General features: G+C 33.6%; 1 protein-coding gene across 2 annotated transcripts in view; it reads left to right on the top strand.

Annotated features, from left to right (window-relative positions):
* The first annotated feature begins 286 nt into the window (after positions 1-286).
* The window catches only part of LOC143250888 (organic cation transporter 1-like), a 41,616-nt gene continuing 25,358 nt past the window's right edge, over positions 287-16,544 (top strand). The window contains exons 1-2 of one of the 2 annotated variants that reach the window (XM_076502045.1): positions 287-1,354; positions 16,001-16,104. In XM_076502045.1, the coding sequence (XP_076358160.1) occupies positions 950-1,354; positions 16,001-16,104 (509 nt within the window). In that variant the 5' untranslated portion in view covers positions 287-949. The remainder of the gene's footprint in view (positions 1,355-16,000; positions 16,105-16,544) is intronic. The other variant, XM_076502044.1, reaches the window with a different exon arrangement.

The raw sequence follows: 16,544 nt of genomic DNA, 5'->3' as shown, positions 1-16,544 counted from the left end.
TAACCCTGGACGTCTTAAGCAAAATATTACAGTCATATTCCTTTGCTTATAGTACAATTGGGCGAGGTTTATTTCGCAGTTAGCTGTTTGCTATATATGGAAGTTTCAATTATCCCATGTGAAAACTGACCTCTCACACACACATTTCACTGCACTTTAATTAAGAGGAGAACTGGTTTCTCTACTGCTTCCTATGATCCAAGTGTAGAGGTACACATGACGTCACTAATGTGGGACCTTGAGCCATCAAATCGGAGGTTCAGATTTTCGTGTCTAATACATCACTTCCGCTTGGATCTTCATTTTTAAGTTTCCAACCGCCAGGTTCACATGAACGATGGTTCAGTGTAATGCAATTATTCTATAATATCGATTTGATAACCACGTGGTTCACGGCCAATCTGTATTACTAGTAAGGGGTGATAACACGTTATCAGGTGCTTGCACTACGGTTTTGTCGTCAGTTGCTGAATGAGTCCTATTGTAGGAGAAAACGTTTTGTTCTACATGGGAGTTTTGTTACCGACTAGTAATCGTTAAACAGGTCGACCCCGTAAACTGATAAACATATACTAAAACTATGATAATTTCCAATTGTGGTGACATCTAACCCTGTCAGTTAATACCGGAAAGTTTTTATTTAGTAACAGTAGCTAAATACTGATACGAAAAATAAGGACAGATATTCCCTGATAATGATGCTTTTGTTATTACTTTTGACGTTCTGGGTAGATACAAAGGTCGAATCAACTTCCATAAATCCAAGTTGATTGCAAGCAGCTCTACATCATCATTCCATACCACGAGAAGGATTTACAACTTGGGAACTGTTATGAATTAACTATGATACCACACGAACAGAAAGGATAAAATCTTTAACATGATAAGCTTCTTCTACTTTTGAGTGTACAATAACACCAAGCGCTTCTTTTAAACATTTACGAAGAAGATGGATTTGGACGATATATTACCATACGTTGGGAAGTTCGGACTTTATCAGAAACTGATATACGTCATTCTATGTATACCAGCAAGTATACCAGCCGTCTTTACACTGTTTAACGTGGTCTTCATATCGGCCACTCCAGAACACTGGTGTCGAGTTCCAGAGATTGACTTTTTGTATCAAATGACACCCAGTGAAAGGAAAAGCTTAACCATTCCTTTAGAGAAACGGGATGGCCGCATCCAACACAGCAGGTGTAAAATGTTTGATGTTAACTTCACCCAAGTAGCTTATGATGCCCTTTCCCAGGGTATGAAACCAGTAGCTGACCCTAACTGGCCGAAGACGACCTGTCGCCATGGATGGGTGTATGATCGAGAAGTGTTCGAAAACACTCTAGTATCAGAGGTGAGTACATACTTGTCACTACTGTTCCTCGGATTTGGAAGCGCTTCCGAATGGGGTATAGGCTAAGAGTTATTTATATCCTTTTAAGGCTGTTGGGATAACACCCTATCTAAATCTCCAAACTTAAATATCGTGATCATGACTACATTATACAGAGGTTGAGAACGTCATCTCAAAACTATTTAGGAGCCTCACCACGTCGTTACAACACATGTTGTCACGTCCAATCATGCTCTATTTGACGACCGCACGTCTTTAAAATGACCCTACAGCTTAGTTGCTGTGTTTTCAAATGTTTTCTTTATTCTCTGCGAATGTGTGTGTGCATATGAATGTTTATGTCGTTCCGAAAATTTAAGTTCTTTGTATGAATTGTTGTTTCATTGTTGTTAAGCATAAAGCCATACAATGGACTCTCTTTTCTCTGCCCAGTGCAAGTACTGAAACCTAATTTGTATTTAATATAGTAATTCTGCAAACTTACAGCTAAGCCTACGGAGAAGGAAGGAAGCGTATGAATTGTGTTATTTTCATATGTTCAGCGCATAAACTACGTAATGTGACGAAATTCTGCTAGGTGGATTTCGGGTTTCTCTTCTGTATTTGGAAGATAATATCTTATATTGATAACACTTTACACATACACATTTACAGTTAATATTTCAAAAATCCTAACAAATGTTAACTTGTATTAACCAACAATGGTTTGCCTTCGTCATTTTTTAATGCAATTACTATAGCAGTTTCCAAATATTTTTTCATTGCTAACCTCGTTTAAAATATCCCGAATTTTGTGACCTCATCTATTCGAAAATGTGACTCAAAATATTCTTTCAACCTTTCATTTGTTACGTACATCCCTCAGTGGAACAGAGGTACGTTTACGAACACAAAATGCTAACAATCACGGGTTCTGTTATCAGTAGTGGTCACAGCAGGTTGTCCACGCAAACAAACAAACAAAAATTGATACGTACAATTTCTTCCAACAAAACTCTTGACCCTATGATTGATAATCACTGCCTTAATCAAGTGCAATGTTCACACGTTGCTTAATATATATGTTACAAAATAGCTAAAGCTAAACTCCATATACAACAAGTGTTTAAAAAATTACACAAACCTGAGCGCTATCCCGTGTTATCAGTAAGTTTACTTTATTATTTATTAGCTTAACTCGTTATTTGCTTAAAACATATCTAAAGGAGAATATTTTGTTTGATATTTCAACTCAACACTGTTATCAATAGACTTGTCATAAGCAATAAATGCTTCAAAATGGGTCGAAAACGTTCAAACCTTTCTTTCAAATTTAGCTTATCAGTTTTAGTCTATATTTAAAGTTTAGATAAGCTGGTCACTTATGAATTCAGATATGCATTTGCTCTGTTAACGTTACTAATTTATCGTTTACTAAGCGGTAACGGTTTCATCGAACTCTAAAACAATATACTGTGTTAAGGTCTTCTTTACTAAATTACAGTAAATTAAGAAGTTAATTCTAAGTAATTAGCTGAAGAGAAAAACAGGTTAAACCTATAAATCTCATACACGTCAAGTGACTGAAGAACATTTAAACATATTTTGCAGGCGACATGTACTCGAGAATTAACTGTTGACGGTAGTGCTACCTGGGGTAACCACAACAATAGAAATAAATTAAATAACAAAAGTGCCATAACAGCTTTTTACTAGCACACTATATAAGTTCAAAACACAAAAAGTTAAAATAATTATGTTAAAACCAAATGGTTAAAGTATTCCAAGTGACAGGCTTTTAACCGTTTGATTTTAATGAAATTATTTTAATTAATTTGGTTTTGTATAGTGTACCGGTAAAAAGATTGTTAATGTTATTTACCTGCAATTTTAAAACAAAATTTTCCATAAAAATAAAATATATTTATCTATATTACTATAAAAATAAAATATATTTATCTATATTACTATAAAAATAAAATATATTTATCTATATAACAATAGCTTTTTAAATTTATCATAAAAATAAAATATATTTATCTATATTACTATAAAAATAAAATATATTTTCTATATAACAATAACTTTTTAAATTTACCATAAAAATAAAATATATTTATCTATATTACTATAAAAATGAAATATATTTATCTATATTACTATAAAAATGAAATATATTTTCTATATAACAATAACTTTTTAAATTTACCATAAAAATAAAATATATTTATCTATATTACTATAAAAATGAAATATATTTTCTATATAACAATAGCTTTTTAAATTTACCATAAAAATAAAATATATTTATCTATATTACTATAAAAATAAAATATATTTTCTATATAACAATAACTTTTGAAATTTACCATTAAAATAAAATATATTTATCTATATAACAATAGCTTTTTAAATTTTCCATAAAAATAAAATATATTTATCTATATAACAATAGCTTTTTAAATTTACTATAAAAATAAAAAAATATTTATCTATATTACTATAAAAATGAAATATATTTTCTATATAACAATAACTTTTGAAATTTACCATAAAAATAAAATATATTTACCTATACAACGATAACTTCTGAAATTTATTTTAAAATATTATTCTTTTGTGCTTTTATCTGAAATCTAGTTTACTGGTTTGAATTTTAATGATTAAAATCTTAAGATTTACTATCTCAGTTAAAAACAGTGATTTCACTTGTAAATGAATTAACTTGTTTTAGTCTGTACAGAAGTATAAACGTCATTTCTTACGATCCCCCGCTGATACAGCGGTAAGTCTACGAATTTATAACGCTAAAATCAAGTGTTCAATTCCCCTCGATGGACTTAGTAGATAGCCCGATGTGGCTTTCCTATAAGAAAGCACACGCACAAATTTCTTATGTAACGTTTCTACTTTCTTTGTTTCATTTAGGCACTATAAATACTTTAGGCGGTGTGTATTCGTGTGGGAAAAAAATGTAATTGTTATAGTTTACAGTACACCAAATCAATGACTACTACAATGGTTTCAAAACAAATGCCGAAATGTTTTTTTGTTTTTTTTTGTAATTAAGCACAAAGCTATACAATAGAATATCTGTGTTATGCCCATTACGGGGAATCGAAACCCATATTCTAGCGTTGTAAGTTCGTAGACGTATAGCTGTGCCACTGGTGGTGGGTGCGATATGAACCTTAATCATACTTGGTATAATGGTTCATGGTGATCGATTAAAAATAGATTTAAAAAACTTTTATTATATAAGTTCTCAAGCTCGCCTCTGAGCCACTGTCGATTAAAGAAAAAGAAGAGGCAAACCTACATACTTCATGTATATCCATAAGACATTCTGAGGTTTGTAATTACTATTCCATATTGGGTCAGCCGTAAGTTTATGGACTCACAACACTAAAATCCAGAGCTCGTTTACAAGCGTTGCACAGAGTTTATACAACCTTTTGTGAAGCTTTGCGTTAAAAAAAAAAACAACAACTTCAAAAACAGTTAAAAGTATTTGTGTATAACTAATCAATGTATGCACAAAAATTTGAACCACTCTCACACAGTTCATGATTTGGGTCTGCATACGGCTGGAAGATCAAATCAGTTACTTTACTGATTAATTAATTAATTTTAGCAATATTATTTAATTCTTTAAGTGTAAATCTCAACTGGAAATGGAAATTCGAGAATTGAAACTGTATTTCTATACCACGTGACCAAGAGCCAGGATACCCTGGAAATTAAATAAGGTCAAGTAATTTGAAGCCATCTTGGGGCTTAACCTGATCAACGTCAACCAGCTTTGACGTTAATGTGCTTCCAAATTAAAATATGTGTTTTTCCTTTTGAGCTTCTGTTTCTGTCGGAGAGCTAGAATGTACAGAAAACGAACAGTAAAAGAACGATCCTGTAAGATCTCATACGGAACTGGAACAGTCAACGCAAAAAAATAGCTTCATAGTTATTACATTAGTTATTTGTTTTCCATCGAAGGTGTAAATGGAATGTAGTATGCAACACAAAAATTTTAACGTTTTCAGACAAATATCGTACAGGTAGTGATGCCGAATCAGTTCTGAAGCTTTCGTTTGGAACTACATTAGGTAATAATATATTTCACGCACAGTTCTTCAAGTGAAAAGTTAGAACATTTGGAATCAAGAAATTCATAGACAGACCAAAACTAATATGTGTACTTTTCCTTCCATTTAAAAACATTTTTATGAACAAAACCTGTGCTATATGTACTGTTAAATGATGGTTAATCGAATAGACTGCTCTCCCAGTAGGAACTAATGAACATACTCAGTGATGTCGAGAAAACCCACTTGTAGAGAAATATATATGCAAAAATGGCTCGTTTGGGTTGAGAAAATATTTTACATAGAAGAGCGAACAACGTTTAGACCTTCTTCGGTCATCGTCAAGTTCACAAAAAACCTGACACCTGACGATAACCGAAAAGGTCGAAACGTTGTTCGCTCTTCTATGTAAAATATTTTCTCAATCCAAACGAGCGCTTTTGCATATATAATGAACATACTGACCTCTCAGTATAAATTAACATCGTATACAATTCCACTAGAGAGAACTAATGGAATCCACTCTTCTCCCAGTGAAAATCTAGCAGAATCCATTGCTCTCCCAGTGAAAATAAGCAGAATCTATTACTCTCCCAGAGAAAGCTAATGTAATCCACTGTTTTACCATTGAAAAACTAGCAAAATCTACTGTTCTCTCAGTGAAAATTAGCGCGATGGTCCGCTAGCTCTGAGAAACAACTAGCAAAACCTTCTGCTTACCTAGAGATAGCTAATGTAATCCACTACCTTTCCTCAATCTCTCATTAAGAATCAACTGTATCAATAAAAAAAATATTTATACATTTCTCGATACATTTTTGCAGTACGTATTTTTACATAAAGATAAATAAATGCACAAGCATTAGTACATTAATCTTCTGCTTACCATTAGTCAACTTTTTGGCGAATAACATTATGCAATAATTAATGTGAGTAAGATTATGTAAAGATCTAGACTGTAATGAGTGATTTCCAAGCACAGTTTTGGCAAGTATTGTTAAGCAACAATGAGTAAGTATGGCAAGTATTGTTAAGCAACAATGAGTAAGTAACATCTTTTACTTTTGAATATGAAACTTAAAAGTGATTCATCATCTACTTGGCGAGTAAGGTTGTCGTTATTATTATTATTATTACTATTATTTTAATTTTGGACAAAACTACTCGAGGACTCTCTTCGTTAAGCCTAATTTAGGTGTGACAAGCGTGATGAAATGCAGTTAGTCAACATCCCCCCCCCATTCCCAACTTTTGGGACAGTGTGATTAAATAGTGGGTTGACCGTCACATTGCAATGCTCTCAAGATTGAAAGGGCAAAGATGTTCAGCGATGGGATTCAAACTCGCGATGCGCAAATTGCAAGTCGAGCGACCTAACCATCAGATCATGCCTGGTGTCCAGTAAATAAAATCCTCTAAAGACGCAACTTGTGGTGAAAAAAATATTGGCTATTCTTTCGTCAACTAAAACCTCCCTCTGTAAAATAGTAATAAATAAATAAAATATTGTAAGATGCTGTCCATCAGTGACATTTATAGTTGAAGATTCAAGAGTTAGGGGGATGAAATCAGCGTGACAGTTGCAGACAAGGATTGTTGGTGAAGGAAATTTAATAACATTCCCCTTTATATTCTTATGTTATTTTTGGTTTTACATAAATTATAACTTCTAACGTTTTTTTTTTAGGTTTGCTTGCTTCTTTGCTATTAAGCACAAAGCTTACCCGGTTTCTAGCAGTAAAAGTCTGCAAACATATCATTGTGCCACTGGGGCCACGTGTTTCTTAAGGGAGATTTTTTTCGACTGAGTATCTTAATTGATATTAAATGGAAACGAGTTTAAGAAATCAAGTTTAAAAAACAACAGCTGGTCACTACTTCTTCAACAGGAAGAAAGGCCTCGCACAGTAATATCAGTGATATTACGCAAGTAAATATGTGTGTGTGAAAAACAAGTTTTTAAAGCGGGACATATTCCCCCCTTTCCCCGGTGATTAATGAAAAGATTCTGAGCTTATAATTCTAGCTTCGACTCCTTCTACGATCGCAGTATAGATAGTCCATTGTGTTAAACTAAAAAAAAAAGGTCAGATGAAAGAGTAACTGCTAACTATTGTCACTTCTAGTTAAATCTGGAATATTTATAATAACATTATATAGAATACTAAAAGTACATATGAAGTTCAATCTATCGTTCACTTCAACACATGTCACTGTATTACATAGGTTTCGAAGGCTTCCTTTCGCCCTTCATTATTAACCACTAACAAGAGCAAATCAAGGCTTCCTACAGTGGTGGTGTGTTTATTATATGTATGGAGATTCGAGGTGTTCCCTCTCACTATAAGTATTTTAAACATTTTGTCTACTTAGTAATTGGGAAGTGTAAGTTGACAGCATCGGTGCTACGTATTCTTGAAATGCTCTATAAATATATGTTCGCTGGATGGTTCAACTGAGAATACCACACATATAATGTTCACGATTCAACTAAGTATGATGACAAAACACTAGGTAGAGAGAGTTTTAAGGACAGGAGAATTAAGCTGGAGTTAGTGTTAAGGACAGTAAAATGTAGTCAAAGTGAGGTTACGATAATGGGTCTTTATATACGTCATTCAGAAAAGAAATATTTTATCTCTACAACCAAAACTGTACCAAGTTATCTTACTTAATATACTTGCTATTGTGTCAACGACATATATTAAGATAATGACTTTGTAACAATAGACTTTGATAATTGAAAAGAAATGGTTTCTATTAATCGTGGTGTTGATCATAAATGACGTCAACACTTTAATGCCGAATTTAACCAGGTAAGAAAAACCACCCATAATAACTATCTCACGTGATACGTGATCAAAAAATAAGTGAGTAAACGAGGCCAGAAATCGATTGAAGAAATTAGTATTAAACTAGAGAAATTATTTAATATATTATAATAAAATTTATTGATAATAGTATTTTTTTATCGAGTTGACTATATTTAGGGCGAAAGTTATGTTACACACCGACCCGGCATGGCCAAGTGTGTTAAGGTGTTCCACTCATAATCCAAGGGTCGCGGATTCGAATCCCAGTCGTACCAAACATGCTCGCCCTTTCAACCGTGGGGTCATTATAATGTGACGGTCAATCCCACCATTCGTTGATAAAAGAGTACCCCACGATTTGTCGGTGGGTGATGATGACTAGCTGCCTTCCCTCTAGTCTTACACTGCTAAATTAGGGACGGATATCTCTCTTGTAGCTTTGTGCGAAATTCGAAACAAACAAACTATATTACTCAGTTAAACATAGTAATTATATAAGTACGTGAAGTACCGAATAAAAACTATACTTTTGAATGCGAATAAAAATATAATATGTTCATAGAAGGAAAGAGCTGTGTGCTATACGACTCATGTGTCTCCATTAATATTACTTTATTTAATTATGACACTTGTACTAAATAATCTTAATTTACAAAATTATTTTTCTCAACAATGTCATGCATGTTTCTTTCTATCTATAATATAGATGGCAAGAATCGTTTGTTTGTTTGAATTTTGCGCAAAGCTACACGAAGGCTACCTGCACTAGCCGTCCCTAATTTAGTAGTGTAAGACTAGAGGAAAGGCAGCTAGTCATCACCACCCACCACTTGGGGTACTCTTTTGCCAACGAATAGTGAGATTGACCGTCCCATTATAACGCCCCCACGATTGATAGATCGAGTATGTTTGGTGTGACGGGGATTCGAATCCTCGGCCCTCAAATTACGAGTCGAGAACCCTAACCACCTAGCCATGCCGGGCTAGTGGAGCAAGAAACAATCATCTTCTGGAATCTTTATATCCGTGTTTTAAAGTATGCCACCAATCCGGTTGACGTCATATTTGTGTTTCAAAGTTTTCACGAATGATTGCGTTTTTATATTCTAAAAAAGAATGGAAGGAATGTTTTTCACCAAATAAAACGCCCCTTTTTTGTGGTTTTCACAGTTGTTAGAACAAATATAAGGGAGTGTGAATCTGGTTTGAACTGCTTTGTTTAAGCTTGTACTTCCACCTCTTAGAAGTTGACTAGAAGAAAAAATAGTATACGGGTTTAAATTACTTTTAGCTCTTAACTTTGTTTTTTTTAGAACATTTGTTCAAATAGCCTAATAAATTTTCCTCGTACGTCATTCTAGAGTGGTTGTATTTCAAAATAAAAAGCACATGTTTTTAGCGACAGTAAAGTGCGTGTAATAAAAGATAGAAATGTATGCGTACTTTTTAAGAGAGTTTACATTTTCGAAATTTCTTTTCTTCGCCATATTGTCAAGCCTATATGATGTGGTGTTTTGTATGCACAATACTATCATTCTTGCAAAAGTCACTTTGTCAGTAACATTTTACATAATTGAAACGGTCCCTTAGATCTGATGTTTGCCATGGATGAAACTTGATATGCTCATATACAGGGAGTGAAGAAGAAGTGGATACTTTGGAAATGTTGTTAACTTGTTATCTCTTTTATTAGATAAGAGAAAAAATATGTAGAACTATATGTTTTCAGAAGGCACTCGACGAGGTCTGTTCAAATGTAATCTCAAATCCTAATTTTAACACTGGCTTTCGTAAACACCCGAACTTTTCATGACTTTAGTTACATTTTCTCATGAAAAGTGTTATGCTGTAGTCTCTCAGATCTTCTTATTCCAACTAGCCCACAAAATCATCAAACAAGTTTCTCTGTAATTGCAGAGTCGTTAAAAGATATCGTAGAAATAAGAGAATTGATGTTATGGAATGGCCAGGTCAATCTCCTGATATCAAGTCGATTGACATTTTATGGGCTGAGTTAAACCGATTAACGAAATATCACAAGCTAAACACGGAAGATGAAATTTTTGAAGTACTCAAAGAAAGATGGCAGTCAGGAATATTTACACAAACTCATTGAAAGCATGTGACATCGATGTGAAACAGGACTGAAATCCAGTGGAATAACAACTAAATATTAACTTGCAAAACTGGTTTGTGTTATTTTGAGTTTCATTTTTACGTTCGGTTATTGCAGAGTAACTTGTTTGGTCACTTTGTAGGCTGAATGATATAAGATACAACAGGTGCACAACATTTTTTTATGAGAAAATGCAACTAAACTCATGAAAAGTTGAGGTAGTTACAAAAGCCAGTATTAAAATTAGGATTTGAGATAATATTTGAACAGATATCGTTGAGTGCTTTCTGAAAACATGTAGTTTTACGTAATTTTCCTGTTACCTAATAAAAGATATTACAAATTAAATATATTATCAAGGGGAGCCACTTTTTCGTCCACTTCTCTGTATGAGTTTGGAATTTTGAAATTGTGCTGTACCATTATACTTTCTTTCTGTTTTTGTGTATGTGTGATTGCATAATTTTCATGAAGCTCCTTGCTATGTTATTATTGTTTAATACCGAATCAGTGTGAAAACATTTTATTTTGTTAAACCTATAAGTGTGGACTTCCACGACAACTGGTAATTTTGGATTATTTCCAAGACCATACATTTTATCTAAGCAATGTTTCAAAGTTGATTTGCTTTTTTAGTATTTAATTATTTTTTTCTGTTTGTATTTTAAATATCCATTATTATTTAAACGATTCCATACATTAGCTTTTAATAACATTACATTTGAATTAAAAGTTTACCCTAACTAAAACCTTAATTTATTTGTAAGGCTGCCAAGAAATATACAAGTAATACTTTGTGTGTCCAGGTGCTCATGTGATGAAATCCAGTCCCAAGTCAAATAGGCCCACTTGTAACATACACGAATTTAACACTTTGAGGGCCCAGGGACCCTTCCAGTAATTGCAATTCGTGAAAGGCCACTTGTGAATTGGATGCAGCAGCACAACTTGAGGTTCCTCTGGTAGCAACAACTAGAGGCCCTCTATACACTCGTCACAATGTTATAGTGAAACAATCTAAAACAGTGTTTTATTTAAATTAAGTTATAATTTAGTGTATTCGTTTGCGCACGTAACATTTGTAGGATTTGGCTGTGGAAGGATCTAAAGGATTCTTTAAAAAGTGACATAAATTAAATATTAAAAAGAAATATGTTTCCAAAAATTCACAGACGTTTTTGTTGATCATATATCGTAAAACTTTTGTTTATTTTATTCACAGTATTTCACCAGGTTTGTCTGACACCGTTAGGTGGCATACAAGAACTGAGACTAAATGAATTTAATTTTAAAAAATTGTGTGAGAATCTCTAACAATGGTAATCTACAAGCAAACGACAGACCAATTTTAAATAAAATAATTTACCAATGAACTGGCAAATGTAAGTGTAACAAATAACACTTTTGGACCTGACTAGTGTTGAAGTACGTTCTATTTACAAAAGACAATGGAATTATGATAGCTTTAAATGAACAGCTTTATATTTGTTCAGAATAAGGTTATGTTTTTTTATTAATAGGGCTTCTTTTATTTTTCGACTATTAATGCACAATTTAACTTTTTACCTGGAAAAAGCTAGGTCTGCTGCTATCCGAGAAGTATATACAAATAATGATACTTCAAAAATGTGTATACAATTAAATGTGCAGATTGCAAAAACTCTTATATTGGTGAGACAAACAGGCAACTTTCTACTCGTTTACGTGAAAATTTAAAATATTCATCTCATGTTTTTGAATACATGTTTAGGAACAATCATTATTTTGATTATTTTCAGATTAAAATTTTCAGTAAAAAGGACAACATTAATAAACGAAAAATAAAACAATCCCAATGAATAAAAACATAATCCTTTTATTAACAAATACAAAGGTGTTCATTTATATCTATTCTGGCCCGGTATGGCCAAGCGTGTTGAGGCGTGCGACTCGTAATCTGAGGGTCGCGGGTTCGCATCCCCGTCACGCCAAACACGCTCGCCTTTTCAGCCGTGGGGGCGTTATAATGTAACGGTCAATCCAACTATTCGTTGGTAAAAGAGTAGCCCTAGAGTTGGCGGTGGGTGGTGATGACTAGCTGCCTTCCCTCTCGTCTTACACTGCTAAATTAGGGACGGCTAGCACAGATAGCCCTTGAGTAGCTTTGTGAGAAATTCAAAAACAAGCAAACAATATATCTATTCTAATTCCATTCTCTCGTACCAACCAATGGAGGTTTGTTATTACAAAGCCACAACTGGCTAATTTTTGTGTCCAACGAGGGGAATAAAATCCCTGATATTAACGTTGCAAATCCAAAGACTTACTACTGTCTCACCGGGGGACATATGAGTTTAAGAATAATTGTGTTGTAAATAATGTAATCGGAATAATAAAAATTTTCGGTTTCCATGTATTGTGGTAAGTAGTGATACTTGTTTATATTTAATTATAATATTAGATACCTTACTTCTCAGCTCCATCTCAATATTGACGACATATGTTTCCGATAACTATCACTAATTAAGTGTACAAACAGAGTGATTTTCATTTTCGTGCAAAAGTTAAAAATAATACGCAATTTAAGACTAACAAACAAACATCTTAATCAACAAAATATTCTTCTACAGTTAAATTGGTAAGTGGTCAGATCGTCTACAAAAGGAATGTAGAGACTCGCTGAAGACTGCCTATGTCAGGGTTTTATGTATATGAGGTCGGATTCTTTACAGTAGGTGTCTGTGATTTGTTGGCAATAAATTCGAACAATAAACGGAGAGCACACGATCCACTTGTTATAAAATAAAAAATTCGAAACAAGTAAAACGTATGTACAAAATTTTTAAAACACTTTAGAATATCACAGTCATAATTAAAGCTTCAAATAATTAGTTCTTCTTATCAAAAATTCACACAGACTGACTCAATTACTTTAGAATCCAACTGAGAAGACATATTAGTTTTCTCTACTCTGATTCTTTCTTTACAATCTGCGACAAATACACTTACGTTACTCTATGGGTTAACACAGTGTCTCGAACTTCAAATAATTGTCTCTCTTTCGTCAAATTTCACAGAGACTGGTTCAATCACTTCAGAATACCCTTTGATAAATAGTAATTACCCTCTTTATCTGTCTTAAACTGTAAAAATTGCCTTAAAATGTCGCCCATTATGACTAAACTAATAATCCCATAGTCAGACTTCACTTTCATTAACTTTATTTTTCTGACGTTCTTCATTTAGCTTTTGTTAGTTACCACAGTCGTATTCAGAGCTTTAAATAACTGTCTCTTTTTTTCCTCCAAAGTCCATACAGGCTCATTCAGTTACTTTAGAAACCAAATGAAAAGACATTTTTTTTCTTTTTTATCTCTGTTATTATAATACAGCTATGGAACACACTATAAAAATTACTCGTATCGGCTAAGCTCTCACACGATAGCTAACTTCACGTTTTTTTAATTACCTTTTTTTCTGACTGAACTTAACTTTTCTCTAGTTTACTTTTCTTGCATTTGCTTGTTCTCCTATGTTTATGGGCCTGGCATGGCCAAGCTCGTAAGGCGTGCGACTCGTAATCTGAGGGTAGTGGGTTCGCGCCCGCGTCGCGCTAAACATGCTCGCCCTCCCAGCCGTGGGGGTGTATAATGTGACGGTCAATCCCACTATTCGTTGGTAAAAGAGTAGCCCAAGAGTTGGCGGTGGGTGGTGATGACTAGCTGCCTTCCCTCTAGTCTTACACTGCTAAATTAGGGACGGCTAGCACAGAAGCCCTCGAGTAGCTTTGTGCGAAATTCCAAAACAAACAAACAAACCTATGTTTATGTTTTCTTCACTGAGGCCTCGAACTTTCTATAGACTACGCAAACGGCGCTATAATGTAACAATACTTACACTTAAGATAACGAGAAAAATGCCGAAGGTTCGAGTAACTTAGCGTCAATACTGTTAAAGCCTAGTAAACAATATAATTACAAACTCAACGTACGACTCAAACAGAGTTACGTAATAAAACTTTTTCACAAATAACACTTTTAGAACAATTAGAACAGTGCTGTCATGAACACTAAACAATGATTAAACATTAAGTCACAAAATAAACTCTATAATAACACTTACACCGAACAGTTTTATATATTCAACAATCTTATTTGTCAGTTTAGATCAACAATAAACGCTAGACGTTTCGATTGTGGATTCAAGATTTGACTGAACAAGAGAGTTCCGATACTCACTCACTTTAGGAGTACATCAACAAAAAATACAATTATAAAAAGAACGAACTGAACTTGCAGATGCAACAGACTTATGGTCTTACAGTATTTTAAGTACCACTTCCAAATACTTTAAATATTCCAGATGAGTTAGCAATCAGAGATAATCTCTGAGCACTACGAGATTTCTACTAGTAGGGGACCGACCCGCGAAAGATCTCTGTTGAGGGATATAACACTCTGCAAATGACGAGATCTCTCAGAAATCCTGAACAAATTAAAAAATGGATGGATATGCTTCCGAAGTACAGTCTTTGAGAATCCGGAAATTATTAAGGAATAATTTCGGATAATTTCAGTTGTGGATATTGTTAACAAATAGCTTCGCCTTGAGTTAAGCTGGACTATTGCCACGGTCGACCAGTTTAACCCTTAAACAGTGGGAATGTTGTACGTAGCAGCATCAATTGGTAATGACCTCCGTTTAAAGATTAATACTTATTGAAAACCATGAATTCTAGGATAAGAACTTCTACCTTGAATGTCCGAGAAACAACTAACATCTAAACAATAATACTACTGTACTAAGTGCTCTTATGATAGCACAGGTCTAGACAATGACACGACTAGCCTGAATGCCCCAGTGACATCACTATTTAATTTGAATCTTGATATAAACAACCTAAAATGTTTATGGTAAAAGCGAGCTTTGTTTTCTCTGGTATATTTTTAATTTTTCTTTTGTCAAATATAAATCTATGATATTATTTTATGTTTCAAATGATAAACACAGACCTAGAAATGTATTCATAATCACTCAATAATGCAAATAGGCAACACACACGCACATGTACTAAAGAGAAATAAAAATACTATTAATTTTCAATTCTATACACTATAATAGAATATAATAAAAATAATTCAATTCTTTGTCTCTTTATAGCCAAAAAAAGTTTTAGGGCAAAGTTCCGTTGCTTCAGAAAAATTTACTCTGATTTTTACATTTTATTGACGAAATGCCGTAACATTTCTTCAGAACAAGAGACTAAAAACAAGATTGTAATTATTAATTTCCTGTTTACTAATTAGGAAACATTCTTTTCTTTTTTTAGGTATGAATATAACAAGGAAAATCTCTGTATAAAACTAACTTTAGACATGGAAATGAGAAATCAGTTTCAAATATCGAAATGATGAGAAATTCTCAACCAATCATAGCTCTTGAACTTAAACACAGCATCTGCTTTAATGACCAAGAGAAACAACTGACATCAGTCCTCTTTAAAAATAAACAGCTGCCCTTTTAACTGATAACGTATTGATTAATTGTAACACTGATTAAGAAAAAAGTAGTCCAGATGTTATCAAAGATTAAGGTGTGGTGTGTTGCAGTTTGAGGTTCTAAAATAATCTAATAAATACATGTTTGTGCTAATTACTCTGTATTTTCTAATTTTCAGATGGACGTCGTGTGCACTGAGAGTTGGAAACCTACCTTAGCCACTTCTCTTTTCTACGCAGGTAGCTTATTTGGAAACATATTGTTTGGATACATTGCAGACAAGTAGGTGTTGTCTTTCATAAGATATAGTGTATTTTACGTATAAGCAAAGTATTGTACTTTGCAAAGTACTTTACATTCTTAACATTTTGGCCGCTAAGAATATGTGCACACCAACTATGAAGAGGTGTAACAAAAAGCGTCTACGAAAATCACTGTATGGGCGGGACGAGTAGGACATGAAGTTAAAAGTACTTTAAGTTAGGTTGTTTATTAAAGCATTCATCCACAAAATGTACTCTGCACGTCACCCGTTTGGTTGTTTCGAATTTCGCGCAAAGCTACACGAAGGCTATCTTCACTAGCTGTCCCTAATTTAGCGATATAAGACTAGAGGGAAAACAGCTAGTCATTACCACCCATCGCCAACTCTTGAGCTACTCTTTTACCAACGAATAGTGGGATTGATCGTCACATTCTAACGTCCCCACGGCTGAAAGGGT

The sequence above is a fragment of the Tachypleus tridentatus genome, chromosome 5 (genome assembly GCF_004210375.1).
Source record: "Tachypleus tridentatus isolate NWPU-2018 chromosome 5, ASM421037v1, whole genome shotgun sequence".
NCBI lineage: Eukaryota > Metazoa > Arthropoda > Merostomata > Xiphosura > Limulidae > Tachypleus > Tachypleus tridentatus.
The sequence above is the reverse complement of the archived record's forward strand: the minus strand, read 5'-3'. Positions and strand labels throughout refer to the sequence as shown.